Source organism: Pezoporus flaviventris, unplaced genomic scaffold, assembly GCF_033815535.1.
Source record: "Pezoporus flaviventris isolate CSIRO_AGI_PZ_B2104156 unplaced genomic scaffold, CSIRO_AGI_Pfla_v1 ptg000041l, whole genome shotgun sequence".
NCBI lineage: Eukaryota > Metazoa > Chordata > Aves > Psittaciformes > Psittacidae > Pezoporus > Pezoporus flaviventris.
The window spans coordinates 4,835,427-4,849,656 of NW_026892589.1; the positions used below are offsets into that span (position 1 = coordinate 4,835,427).

Genomic DNA, 14,230 nt, shown 5'->3' on the forward strand with positions numbered 1-14,230 from the left:
ACCCTAGGTTTAGCTCTAAACCATTTTTTTCCAAACAATTAGTAGAAAAAGCATTTCAACAGAGCTACAAATTCAGGAAAGGAAAGAAAAGGCTGATTATTTGGAAAGAGACCTATGATGTTTTGGGGTGGGTTATTTGTTGTGACAGGATTTTCATGGTGATACTAAAATATAAACCCTCAAACAGATTTTTAAAGCCACATTTTAACACCTATAAATCTGTCTGTACACAAAGTAGGCTCAAGTGTTAGACAACCCCACCTTTACAAAGGAAGAAGTAAACAAACAAAAAAATCCCAACCAAATATAGGTATTGAGTCAATTTGTTTATATTTCAGTATGCCTTAAGAGGCTCTACATTAGATTTTAACATTGCTACATACTGCTGCTGTGGCAGTGCCAACCATCATGGTGTGCCCCTGTGCTCCTGCAGCTTTTGAAACTGCCGATGGTCTTGGTTTTAATCTGTAAACACAGAATTAGTCACTAAAATCACTAAATCAATGCCTTTGTGGAACTCTGAGAACAGAGGATGTGATTCTGAGCAAGTCAGTCCACAGCAAATGGAAAGGAATAGCAACACAAATAAAATGAGGAAAGTATTAGAAGTAATTTGAAAAGTTTAGGTAAAACTGCCAGCAGTTCAGCAACTGTGCATTTTTAAGGGGTAACTTTTTCAGGATACTGTTTTAGTGTAATAATCACGATCAATACTGTTGCAAATTTCCTTTGAATTAATAACAATAGAAGATAGTTTCATTTTCTGTTAAAACTAAAAAGTAGAGTTAAGCAAATTATATTTTCATATTACTTTTTTGGTAATGAAAGAGTGAATGATTCTTCTTTCTTTGTCTCACCAACTGAAACATGGAGTGACTCTAATGAAGTAAAGGGAGATACACTAGACACAACTGATACACATTTCAGGAGAATTAGTCCCAAAATACTGTTACTTCTATTAAAAGCGAAAATCATCCTCTCCACTTTCCAAACAGGAAAACTGGCCAGAATCCTTCCCAGTCAAACATCAACAAAAATACCCAGACTCTGTAGATTAGTTTCATTCACTCTGAACGCAAGCCAGACAAATGGAATATTTGCAAATAATCTTCTAAGCAAAATATACTCTTTTTTTTTTAATGTCCCAAATCCCTTCTGTACCCTTACTCTGGACCATTGTGGTGACTCATGATGTATGATTAAGGTTTTTACAAACCTGAAATATTGTGTATACAAAGGAGTGCAATACCTGCAGAGTGATCTATATGGGAAATGTGGCTAACAGTGTTCAAAACAGTAAGTTCATTACAAGTTAACATTAGAAGAATTATTACAATTATTGCAGAAGAATAGGTGGGAATGTTAGAACATAGTGAAGTGTCATAATGGTTTTACACTCACTATCCAAAGTAAGCAAACTTCTGAAGTACTTGCTGTACCTTCTGGCACTGCGAGAACACTGCCACTGTGTGCTATGGCACATATCTTAGGTAGAAGGAATATATTATTTGATACACATTATAATTGTACAAAGAATGACTGCTATTTATTTTAATCATCTAGAATATTTTCTATTCCAAACACTGCATCTGTTGACACCTATTCATAAGTATAAACCAAACGATAAAAGCTGCCTGCCAAGAGCACTGGGTACCATGGACAGCTCCAGCTGCACCCTGAGAGTGTTGCCGCAGCAGCACATCAGGGCAATTCAAGACAGCCGTTGATTTCTAACAGACCTTTCTGCTTTCAGTTTATAGCAGCATTGGATTGTTTTTTCCAAATATGTAACTGTGTTTGTCATCCTAAATTGTTCATCAGTGGAGTCTACATACAGGGTAGCAGACACAAAGATGTTAAACATGTCTGACTAAACTGAGCTTTCCCCCATAAATACACAAATTGTCCCACCAGTGTGAGTAGAACGTGGGTTTTGTGTATTCTTTCAAGCTTACCATTACACAATGGGAAGAAGAAAGGCAAGGAAAAAAATCAGAGTATGTATGATGTGCTGAACTACACATGTAATGATGCAATATTACCATTGTACTGTAGTGGCTCCTTCTTTTTCAAAAACTTTAAACAGAATGTTTCTGTAGTGTGAAATCCTTAGAAATTACTCATTCCTTTTATTAAAGAAGGTGTTTGTAGTACTAACCTAAGTTTGAACACAACCATGTTTCCCCAAGTTACACCTATAATTTCTAAGTCTTCGGTTTTAAACTTTCCTCTGTAGTTACCAAATATTTTAAAAGATAAAAAAAGATGAAGAAATGTATTGCATCAAAATAAATGAATTAAGGTCCCTGTAATTCATGGTAAGGTAAGATGGACCATTGCCAAATGAAACAAAAAATGTTTCTAAAAGTAGGTTTTGTTCATTGATAGACATATTTTGTGTGCTTTCCAGTGATGCTGAAATACTGTTATTAACATGTTGTTTCCTCTCCTACAGAGTCGAATGGCAGAAAGTTTGCGTCTCTTTGATTCCATCTGCAACAACAATTGGTTTATCAACACCTCCCTCATTCTTTTTTTGAATAAGAAAGATCTGCTGGCAGAAAAAATCCGACGCATACCTTTAACAGTCTGCTTTCCTGAATACAAAGGCCAAAACACTTATGAAGAGGCAGCAGTCTACATCCAGCGCCAGTTTGAGGACTTAAATCGCAACAAGGAGACCAAGGAGATCTACTCACACTTTACCTGTGCCACTGATACCAGTAACATACAGTTTGTCTTTGATGCAGTGACAGATGTCATCATTCAGAACAATCTCAAATATATTGGCCTCTGCTAAGAATCCTTGGGCTTAATCTGTTTTGCTGAAGTGATAAAAAAGGGGCTAACCACTGCCACTTCTCATTTAAATAAATGGGGCAATGCTTAGTAGCCCAAGGAGAGAAAAGGGGAAATCTGATGTACGTACACAGTTCCTCTTATGCCCCCTTAACCTGCTACACCATTTTTCACAAATATATGTTCTGGAGAGAGAAAACTTACTCTCCAAAAAACCCACACAATTCTGCCCCACCTAGTGAAAAGGAAACCCAAACTAAAACAAAGAAAGAGATTGAGGCCTAACTCTGTGGATAATTTTTCACCATAGTCACTGCACTTTTATTCCATTTGTTTCATTCCATTTCCTACAGTGGGAGTGTTATCATGTTGTGTGTAAGAAATAATTCCTCATCCAGTTGTCCTAAAATTTTACTGACACAAAGATAAAAAGCTGGTGAGTGACAGATGAACTTGTTTGCAGGGTATAGAGCAGAATGGTTGGGTTGTGAGAAAAAGCTGGTTCAAAGCAGAGGCTACAGAATAGGCGAGTTTTAGCAAAATACTACTTAAATTCGTAGAGAATGGGCATGCACCCACAATAGTGGTACACACAAACAGAATATAACTATACATCATGTGTGCACATGACTCATAGCACATACTATGTACACATTTCTGCTTTGCTTTACTGTTTATCACCTTGCCTGTTAAAGGAATTGTTGGTGTGCAACTGTTGTGTGATTTCCAACCTGAAAGCAGCTTGTTCTGCACTTGAAGGCTTCAAATATGCAGCAAAACTACATAAAATTAATCTATGAATAGGCCAAATTAAGGTCAGTGTTTCTTCTACTATTAAGGAGTTTTATACATCAAACCAGTCTTCTTTTACATCTTTTTTTGCCAAATCTTGTGGTGTTTCACAAAAACCAAACTATATTTAAGTAGGTTAGTGTTCCTTTTTTAATACAGATAAACAAAATAAATCACAAGGCAATTTTTAAAATTATTGTTGTAGTGTCTGGATTGCTGAATGTGAAAGTTGCCAACAGCCAATTCTGTTCCACTGCTCCAACTGCATTCTGGGAATTGTAATATTGTAACAGATTTCCCAAGAGGCAGGAGCTATGGAGATTGTGTAGTATATAGCCTCCAAAGTCTTTCTTTTTCTTTTTTTTTTTGTTGGTTTTTAAAATTATTTTTAAAATGTGCTGTATTATTAGAAGGTTAAAGATGAGCGATATGAACAATAACTAAATGTCTTGGTATTTCAATTTAATAATTTAAATTATTTACAGTTTAGTGAAGTTAAGGAAACTGAAGAGATGCATTCCTCAGCTCCAGGATTCATCTCATAAAGAAACACTACTGGATGGAGTAACATTCCGGCAAAAGTTTGAATGCATAAAGAAGCTCTGTGGGACTATACTGGAAAATCTCAAATGGATCATATAGACCTAAGTCTTTGGTCAGTTGATTCTTTCCCCTGCCATAGAAAAGACTTCTTAAAGACTTCAGTGTAAAGTTGGTGTGTAAATATATGTTTGATAATTGTAAAGCACATACGTACACAGAGACACAGACACACATGCACACTGGAAAATAACCTACTTTTGTTCCCCCCATGTATTATGATTAGGGCAAGAAATCTCAGCCAAGGGCTCTAAGAAATTTCAAACAAAATGGTTAAATAACATCAACATTTAAATTGTCCACTTAAAAAAATAAATAATTCAAATGATACTGAATGTGTCTCTGGTGTGGTTATTAATGAGTGCTATGACAGTTACTTAACTGGATAATGCTTGTGAAGTTTTGTTTATTTGCTCCAGATCATCTTCCCCAGTTTATTCATCAACATTCAGACACTTCAGTCTTTAGCAATTACAACTGAGCAACTCAGTAAGAGTTAAGGGATATGTGTTCTCATTTATTATCTTCATAAAATCTGAATGAGTGTTATTATGAGCTAGGTGGGACTGCCAAGAGAACTGCAATACTCTTGAAGGCAGTGGTTTAAGCAATAATAATTTTCAACCTTGCTATTTCAACCAAAATATTCTCTGAGGCTCATGTCATGAGTTAAGACTTTCAAAACTCTTCAGTGTAGACATAATTAACAATGAGGTGAAAATCTGTCTAATTTTGAACAAGGTATTTTATCTCTGTGCTCAAGACAGGGGCCCTTTAAGCATTCCCTGTCAACTGTTGCACCTGAATAGAGTCAAGAGAGCCAATGAGGCTGCACCTTGAAGGGATAAAAGATTTGTTGTGCCCAGTAGGGAGTATTTAGGTTTTGCCTGTAAGGAGAAGATATTATTGCCTGCTTGTGATATTTGCAGTTGTGCTGCTTGACTTGGTGAGTTTACTAAAAGCTATCCATGGTAATTGCCAGTACTGTCTGTATAGCAAGTACAGGATCCTCTAAACTTTGTTTGCCATTAAAATGCTCTCTCTTACTTGAGAATTTGCACAGTATTTCTGTCTGAATTGCTTTCTATAGTGTAATATCCTGTTATGAGCCAGTTGAATTGTGAATAAGGCATACAATGAGTCAGGGCCTTCTTTCCCAATGAGTGGATTATTAAATGTATTGCCTCCTTCACCTCTACCTTTTGTGGTACTGTGACCATTTCAGACTAGTGAGAGAAGTGACAAGAAAACACTGCTGTTCATTGCATCATAGTTTCAAGGTGAGAAAGCTTGATAGGAAAATTAAAACCAAAAGTGTAGTCAGTCTTGAGGAGGGTAAAAAACATTTTATATGAAAAAGAAATTTTTTATTCAACTGAGAATATCCTTAAGTATTACAAGCAACCTGCAGTAGAAGTAGAGAAACTAGGGTATTTTAACAAAGGGCCAAGGGTATTTCTAAAGAAAAGGAGTCACACTGCTCACTGACTGAAGCTGTCTTTAGAAGAAGAAAAGAATTTGAAGCTATGTCATGTGCTCCTACTTGGCTTGAGAAAAGCATTGGCATGGGGAGGAATAGAGCTGTAAATAATTAAATAAATCACATAATCATGTTCTCTGAGTAGCAATTCCTTGCTATAAACTGTCTAACCAACTAATTCCTGTGATGTTTTTGATCTTGGTATTCTGAGGAGCTCATATTTTCTTTTCTATCTGAAAGAATTCAAGATGTTAAAAGTAAAATAACCCTATTTTCTGATTGTGTAAGAAAACTGAGGCACAGGGAAGTTAAAACTAAAAAGGCTAGGCCAAAGACAGGTGCTGAAATGAAATCACTTGACTCTTAGTCATCTGTCTGGATAAATCATGCAATTAAATTTGCATCTATTTTCTCAGGTTTATCAGTGATGCAGTGCACTGCTACCCGAAAGAGCTGCATTAATACAGCTGGGATTTCACTTCACCTGGGCAACAATGACATTCACAGAAGAGATGTTCCATCTGCTGCAGTAAGAATGCCATCTGTCCTTTCATCATTCGCACTCCATTCAGCAAAACAAATTTCAAAGGGAATAAAGTATCCTTAAACAGTCCTTATCACAGATCTGATAGGTTATGATTTTCCAAGGATGGAATAGTGAACACACTTTGAGTCAGTAAAGTATGAGAAATATCTCTTGGACTCTTCCCAAATAGAGGTTCTAGCAAGCTTAAAATCCCATTGCCCCATCCAGTCTACCTCCATCTTTGTCTAAAAAGGATTAAGTACCCATAAAAGACAGGCTAGATAATGGGTAAGCATTATTAAACTTTTCCAGTATTAACCATACTCTAGTGAAATATTCTTTTCCTAGAACTATTTTTGCTGTTGCTATTGCCATTTATCATTGCATAGCACCCTTTTGCTTATATCGTTAAGTATTGTGTGTCAAGTTTTGCTATTAGTTTTTCCAATGTTCTTAAGTTTTCCCCCACTGCTCCACTCCCTCTTCTATCCTCATATATCCATTTTATTTTTATTGTGCTTCTGCTGTTAATTCTTGCCACTAAGTTTTTGTTCCTTCTGGAAATACTACTCCTTGGTGTTCTCCCAGTTTTTGTGGATTTTCCCAACCAAAAGTTTTAATGATCTCACTGTTCCTGAAAGATACTGGTATACATCCTTAAATTATGGTCTGCAAATGGATTTGACTAAAATAACCACATTTTCCTAAATTATTCCTGTTTGGAGAAATACCAGGTGGCCTGGCATAGAGCTAACTGGAGTCACTGACCACATCCCAGCTAACAAAAGCAACTATGTTTCATGCCAAATAGATGCACATCTTACGTTCCTTTTTGTCTAGTGTGGAACATACTGCATTCTTGGCCCTGTAAATTACCTCGGCTCTAGAAAACATCAGAAATTTAGCTGGGGAATAGTATATTATTGCTGACTTCCTCAAGCTGACACAAGGTACACCCTATCTCATTATCTGGATGTGAGGTACAGAAGTAAATGCAGAGAGGAAGACAGTTTCTTGGCTAGCTGAGGAAGTCTGAATTACCAGGCAGAGACTATTTCTGTATCTGTAACATGTCAAATGAAATACGTCAGGCCTTGTGACTCTTACTACGTATTGAAAAATATTTGCTGTTCTCCCTGATAATTCCCCAAATTGTCTCACAGCAAAGAAAACATTTTTACCACATTTCTATTTTTCTTGTATGCAGCATTCTGTATGTGAGTCCATTCTATGGTAACTCAATTCTGCTCTAGGCCTCATCTTCCAACTATTAAATGCAGGCATGTATATTTTTATATATAGGTTATATTTTTATCTAAATAAAAAATACGTTGCTCATAAAAACTCTTTTTTCCTAGGGTAATTACTCAGAAATGCTTTCACAGACAACGTGCTACCTCAGCTTGTACACCACTGATCTTACAGACTGTGTATACATGACAGGCTGAGGATTGCAGGTTTTCACGTACACACACCCCCAAAACTGTCAAAAAGGATATTGTATAAAAATCTGGTCTGAAGAAAGCTATGCAAGACTATTTTAAACTTGTCAAGGACTTCTATCCTGAACAAGTCTTGGAGGATTTTAATAGCGCAAACATTGACAGGGGAAATGGCCAAAATTCAGCATGATTTTATAGCTGAAGAAATTAAGTTTTGGAAGAGAATTCAACCTAGAAAGGTATGACTCAAGCAAGCTATAAAGAGATTGCTAGACACATCATACTCTCCGAGAGATTTGAATATAGGATCAGATAAATTCTGCTTGCTTCACAGATGTAAACGGTTCCTCTACATTCAGTTTTAATTTCTTATAAATAGAAGAGAGGGAGGGAAAAATAGGGAAGAAGTTGGCCTACATGCATATAGCACAGATCACAGCAAAACGCCAAGAATTAATGAAGGGGCAAAAAATTACTCAAAACAGACATAAATACCAGGTTTCAAATAAAGCAATTCTCCTGAAGTTTAAAAGGAAATTGCAATTAAGGCACTGATGCACAGATTTTACCAGATAACTAATTTTACAATTATTTAAATGCTCTCTTTTCATACTACTAATTACCCTTTTTTGCTTTTTGGACTCCAAAAAAAAAAAAAACAGAACCATTCCCTGAAACAAGTCTTGTGTTAGTTTGATTTGGAAAATCTGATCCTTATCTGCCATCAGTACCTGAAGTGGGAGACATAAAAGGAAGAAAGTGGTATCAGTCTTAGCTCAAGAGAAGCCTTGTTAAAAAGCAACTACCACTAAGAGAGCTGTAGCTTTTCTTGTAGGTGTAGGTAACTTTCGCTAGGCTAGGACTGTTACAAGATTTGGAAGCTGCTTTTTGTTTGGCAGAGGCTCCTGCTCACTTCGGAGCTGTTGTAAATCCTTTGCCTTCAAAGGCAAGGTTTTGAGGAGAGAAACTGCTGCAGCTGGCTCTCAGCTTCAGCTTGGCAGTTGTTGGATAATCCTTCCACTGCAGGAGGCAACTTGTTTTCTCCTTGTATAGTATAATCTCGCACTTCCTGATTATCACCATACTGGTTTTATAATTGTGACAGTTCCCATCAGTGGTTCCTGACCCAAGAGGCTATATTCAGATGTCAGAAGGGCCAAAGATGGAGCAATGGGTGTAGACCTGTGTGGCAGTATGGTGTACCATTAAATATCCTCTGGTTTGGGCAATGTATTTTGATTTATGTAGAATTCTTAATACGCAATACTTTATGTTTTGGCACACTAACAGCTAGCATTGCTTACTGTTACAGTAAGTCTCTTAAGTGCAAACACTGGGGGGAAAAAAAAAGGCTCTCGCGTCCTCTCAGAGCCACATGGATAGTTTCCATAAAGACTGTTTCCTCCAACCCCTCACCCCAAACTTTTATTAATCCTTCAGTGAATATTTTCTGATTATGTAGCTAAACTTCCAACCTACTTAGTAAATGCTCTGAGTTTTGTGAGATAGAACCTAAAAGCAGGCATTTACATGTAATATTAGTTGTAATTTACATTAAATTTATATATAAAATGGTACAGCAGCCACCAAACTCTAAGGTAGTTTCCCTGTTACCAGTCATCTGCAAAAATTTGGCAATGTTTATTTACTTCTATAATGTTTTCTTCTCCCATAAGTTTCTATTGTGATCCACATGTTCACAGGACAGTATCTGCCTACACAGGTAAGGGACAGAACTGTTTAAAGGCAGTCAGGTCAAAATATACGTAAGCCAAGTCATGGCCTCATTTGATTTGAAAATCTGTAAAATCACTATAGAACTTAACTGGTTTTCTATAGTGATGATAACAAAGTTGTTCAGTCCACCGTATTTACATCCTTCATAATGATTCAGTTATTTAGAACTTTAGAAAGGGTTGTATGCATGTAAGAATACATCTTTTTATTTTTTTAATTCATGTATATTCACTCAGCAAGGCTTTAAGTATTCATTTAATTCTTTTTTTAAGCTCCAGGAATTTATCAGACAAGATACTTCCTGATGAATTTACATAGTATAGCTTTTCAATTGATAATTTCTATCTACTGAAATTTTAAATTTTAAAATTATAATTTTCATAAACTGGAAAAGTTTAAGAGTAATGCTCAAATTAGAAAACTATTGAAATTATGGTAATAAAATCTGGAAATAAAAGTAACAAACCAGCATAAATTCCCTTAGTGCATAAAATATTTGGAAAACTATAAATACACATAATAAAGAAAATATGTAAAAGGTACAACAACCTATTCTTCTGACAAGTCAAAGACAAATTCTCAGCTTGGATTCCTCTATTATTCTGAAGCATTTAAAAGCTAGATGCCTAATTCTGATGTAATTAACTCTTCCGGTTATCTCACCGGAGATAAATGGACATCACCAGAGCAGAACTCATACTAAGCACCTATATGTCAGACTTTTTGTTCATTTAGATACTGATTTTACGCCTGCTATGCAGGGAGTGTAGGATGACTAGCTCAATTTGACATTTAAAGTTAATTGTAATTGGTCACATTTTTAATTTTGTACCTTAACAAGTTAATTTAAAAATTTGTAGAAAATAAAAAATTATATTATTATAATAAATACAAACAATATTTGAATAAAATATCAGATAGAGCAAGCTTCTTCATTGTTCCTTGCATCACCCACAAGTGTGCGTTGGGTTTTTTTGTTGTTTGGGGGGGTGGATTGTTTTTTTAGTTCACCACTTGAAAGCAATGTCAAAGTGTACATTTAAGAAAAGGTGCCTATGAGCCTAAGGTCAAAGGCACATGAATACATTATCTGTGGAATACACAGTGCAATGGACTGTGCACTTACTTGCTCATTTGCATCCTATACCAGTGGTTGCAAGCATCAGGGAAGACATTCCACAAAATTTGTACTTTCTAACAAACACCAGAAAAACCTCCTACAAACCCTGTGTACTGTGAAATTAGTGTGCCATGATGAGCAGCTGATCATCATTTTGAACAGAAGAGGAAAAAGTGAATTTTTGACGCCAGATTTTGAAATACGAATTCAAGCCTGCAGTCCTCACAACCTGTATCTTGAGCAGGTAGACTTAGCTTGCATAAGACCTAAAAAAATTAACAGATCTATCCAGATCAATCTCCCGAGCACATAGACAGGACTATTCGCAGATGTGTTATGTTAACATGGAGCATTTAATTTGTTATCTATATAATGCATTTTCTGTATTTTGGCAAAGTAGTCTCACTATTATTACACAATTTTCAAATACAGCTCTAGAAACTATAGTTATCTCCACCAATAAAAAAGGTGACAGTCATACTTTTAAAAGTTTTCTGACAGAACCCAAAGAATAAATTCTCATACAAAAACTAACTAGAGAAAATTTGGTCAAGCAAAGACAGAAAATATACTGTTTTAAAATTTGTTTTTCAAATAAAATGGAATAAAATTAATCTGGAAGATATTGCATAGGGAATCAGGTAAACTTACCTATTTTCTTTGCCTATTTGAGTACTTAAATGCTGAAAAAAATCCCTACCTTCAGTTAATTTTGACATATATTCAAAAACGAGATGCGTGTTCTTCCGACAGATATCTACTGGATCATCCAAGAGCTCAGCAAGGGCAGAAATCACTCCATTTTGTATCAGCCCATGCCTGCAAACAACATTGGGGAAAAGATTTAATTAAGCATAATAAAAATCATATATATTTGTGAAATGCTAAATCTTATTTTCATTGCACCTGTCTTGTAAAAACTTTCACACTGAAAATTATCATTTCCCTTACTGTTTAGTAAACTCTGGAATTAGACCTACCTGCCAACATTATGTGTTGTCATTATATGGAGGATTTCTGTTGTTTTTTGTCGGACAGTACTGTCCTGATGTACCAGCAAAGTCTTCAGGTTATTCAAAACTCCTATGAGATACAATAGTTCATTTTAACATTTCTTACCTTCAGCATTAATTTTAAATAGCAATAATGATTTTTATATCACAATTTGAACTGCAAATAATCAGAATTTTTTCATCTTGTTCTGACAATTAAACTCTTGTTGTTTCATCTCAACTTGGGAGCAAACTTTGGAGTGTCAAGGCCTACTGTCAACAATGCTATGCTACGAACAAGCTGCTGACTTCTGTATCAAGTTAAATTCTAATCTTACAAATATTTATGAAGCAATATAACTCTAAAAAGAAGTGGAGATATTCATGAAATACAAACCTGCTTTTCAAAAAGCATATGTTTGCAGGATTGATGCCTACGTTTCTTTAAAGGTTTCTTTAGGTGTACCATGCGCTATGTATAAATACACAGCATTGCTTTTCACATGTGGAAAGAAACAGGTGAGCCATTAATGATTATGTGGATACATACATAGCATTGACCAAAGGAAAACAACCCAAACAACAATCTCACATTGCTTCAGCAGCTACTGTTGATCAATAAATAACAATACATTTTGAACATGATTATTGGTATCTTTTATGAGGAAAAAAATATTAAGTAAATGGAGAAAAAAGCAGTGGCAAACTGGAAGGCTTCTGTGTTACCTACTAACAAGAGACTGCTAAAAATTACAAAGATAAGCTGTGGGTTTTTTTTTTTTTTTTTGGGGGGGGGTGTGTGTTTTTGTTTAGTTTTTTTTTTTTCTTCTCCAAAATCCACACTTAAGAGTCTTCCAAGTGCTCAGATAAAGCCCTCTGAAAATGGTGGTGGCCAGATATAATCCTGATGAGTATAATAGATCTGGTCATATTCTTTTGTATCTTAAATTCTCATGAAGTTCCAGGGTTGTTTTTTGCTATAGACTCATCCTACAGTCACTAAGAGAGTTCTGAGAAGGAGTTATGCATAAAAAGGTCCGATATTTTCTGTCTCTGGTAAAGTTATATCTGGATGTGCCATGCTGTCCACTGCTGAAGGAATGAGTGACAAAACAGGATTTAATGGATTTTGCAAATGAACTTGTAAAGCTTATTTAAATATTATTTTATTAATTATAAATTTAAAGGTTCATCGAAGGTTTTTTTTGCCTCTTATTATTATGGGATCTGAGATATGAGTATTTTGAGCACCTCAAGTATGAAAAATCCGGTGGAGTACCACTCTCCTGAGTCATATGTGGTAAAAAATGTTGAATGCAGGGAAAAGAAAAAAAGGTGATTTTGCTTTTTTTCTTGCTCTAGGATAACTAAAAGCTTTTTATTTTCCTCTTTCTAAATAAAATGTATTTAGTAGTTTTCATAGGATCACTTTTTTTTTTTTCTGAAAGGTTCATGGAAAACAGGATTGGAGAAGATTCCAGGCAAATGAGATTTAACTAAGCAACAAGGGGGTGGTGTTTCTAACTTTGGACTGATTAATGTTTTTTATAGATACATATTATTAGACTGCGTGCAGACTTAAATAAAATTCTGTGTAAATGAAAAAAAAAAAGATTCTGCACTACTTTTGTATTTAGGGAGTGCTAAAACTTCTAGTGGGCCATTGATGAATCCTAAAGTGAGGATATTCTTTAAATAATTGTTATGCATATGGCATTGTAATATTTTTTACCTTTTTAAAAGAGATTAAAATAGGAAAAACTTCATGGCCATTTTGTGACATCAAAGGTAGTACAAGGAGAAAAGTAGTGCACAAAAGTGTCTTCCCCTTTCCCCCTGTGTCAAAGCTTATGACAACAGATCACTTACCTAATTCTAGTGCCTGGTAGACCTTTTGTGGGTCATGGACCAAATCGCAGAGCGCCATCAATGCCCGCTGCTGAGTCAGCAGCTCAGGAGACTGTAACTCCTCATTCAGTTTAGGAAGGGCCCTCCTTCCAAAAGCAATAGGAGCTTTTGTAGGATCTATATTAGGGGGGAGGTTGGCTGATATACGAGCATGTGCCATCCTGAATTTTCCTGGGAAGGATTCTCCCTCTCCCTAAAACTACTCCAAAACGACTGTACGTGATGACTGGACAGATAATGTACCAAAAGGACTACTACTGACTTTTTATGGTGTTCTGTGTCCCAGAAGAGCTACTTTAGCACATGTTCATTGTTAGGAAGCTATGAAAGAGGCAGAAATGGTTTGTGGTCCTCAGCATTAATGTCTGTTCGTCAGCTGAATTGTCTTCTCTGGTTTAATTCTCTGCACTGTAAAAAAAATAATAAAGAGGGGAGGGGGAAGAGAGAGAGAAAGCAAGCTTAATATTGCAAGGTGAGAGAGGGAATGTTTTTCAAAGCATCAAAGTGAAGTAGTTCAATGTCCTGAACCAGACAAGGGAATCAAAAAATAAAGCAAAAGCAAGCAAAAGTCAGGTTTGTTTTTTTTTTTAAAAACCCATTCTTTTAAACCCGCCCTCAGAATCCGTTAACTTTTGACAGAATCGGTAACGGCTGACCTCCCCCTTCTGTCAGTAAGGAAAACGGCGCAGCTGACAGAAACACAACCGCCAGCGCGGCGAACTGCTCTGCCAAAACAACGAAGAGAAACCCAGCTGCCAAGTTCAAACAACTGCTGAACAACTGCACTTCTCTCTCCAAAACAAAATAGACTAAATAATCAAAGGCGCCCTGTCC

At 35.9% G+C, this 14,230-nt stretch overlaps 2 protein-coding genes across 2 annotated transcripts in view; one reads left to right on the forward strand and one right to left on the reverse strand.

Moving 5' to 3' along the window:
* Positions 1–4,521, forward strand: part of GNAZ (G protein subunit alpha z) — a 57,698-nt gene extending 53,177 nt beyond the window's left edge. Inside the window, exon 4 of the mRNA XM_061465946.1 lies at positions 2,456–4,521. Within this exon, the coding sequence (XP_061321930.1) occupies positions 2,456–2,800 (345 nt within the window). The 3' untranslated portion in view covers positions 2,801–4,521. The remainder of the gene's footprint in view (positions 1–2,455) is intronic.
* RSPH14 (radial spoke head 14 homolog) overlaps positions 1–13,948 on the reverse strand; it is an 84,212-nt gene extending 70,264 nt beyond the window's left edge. Inside the window, exons 1-3 of the mRNA XM_061465947.1 lie at positions 13,358–13,948; positions 11,477–11,579; positions 11,197–11,315 (exon numbers count right to left, since the gene is read on the reverse strand). Coding sequence (XP_061321931.1) covers positions 11,197–11,315; positions 11,477–11,579; positions 13,358–13,556 — 421 coding nt within the window. The 5' untranslated portion in view covers positions 13,557–13,948. The remainder of the gene's footprint in view (positions 1–11,196; positions 11,316–11,476; positions 11,580–13,357) is intronic.
* Between the last annotated feature and the right edge of the window lie 282 nt (positions 13,949–14,230).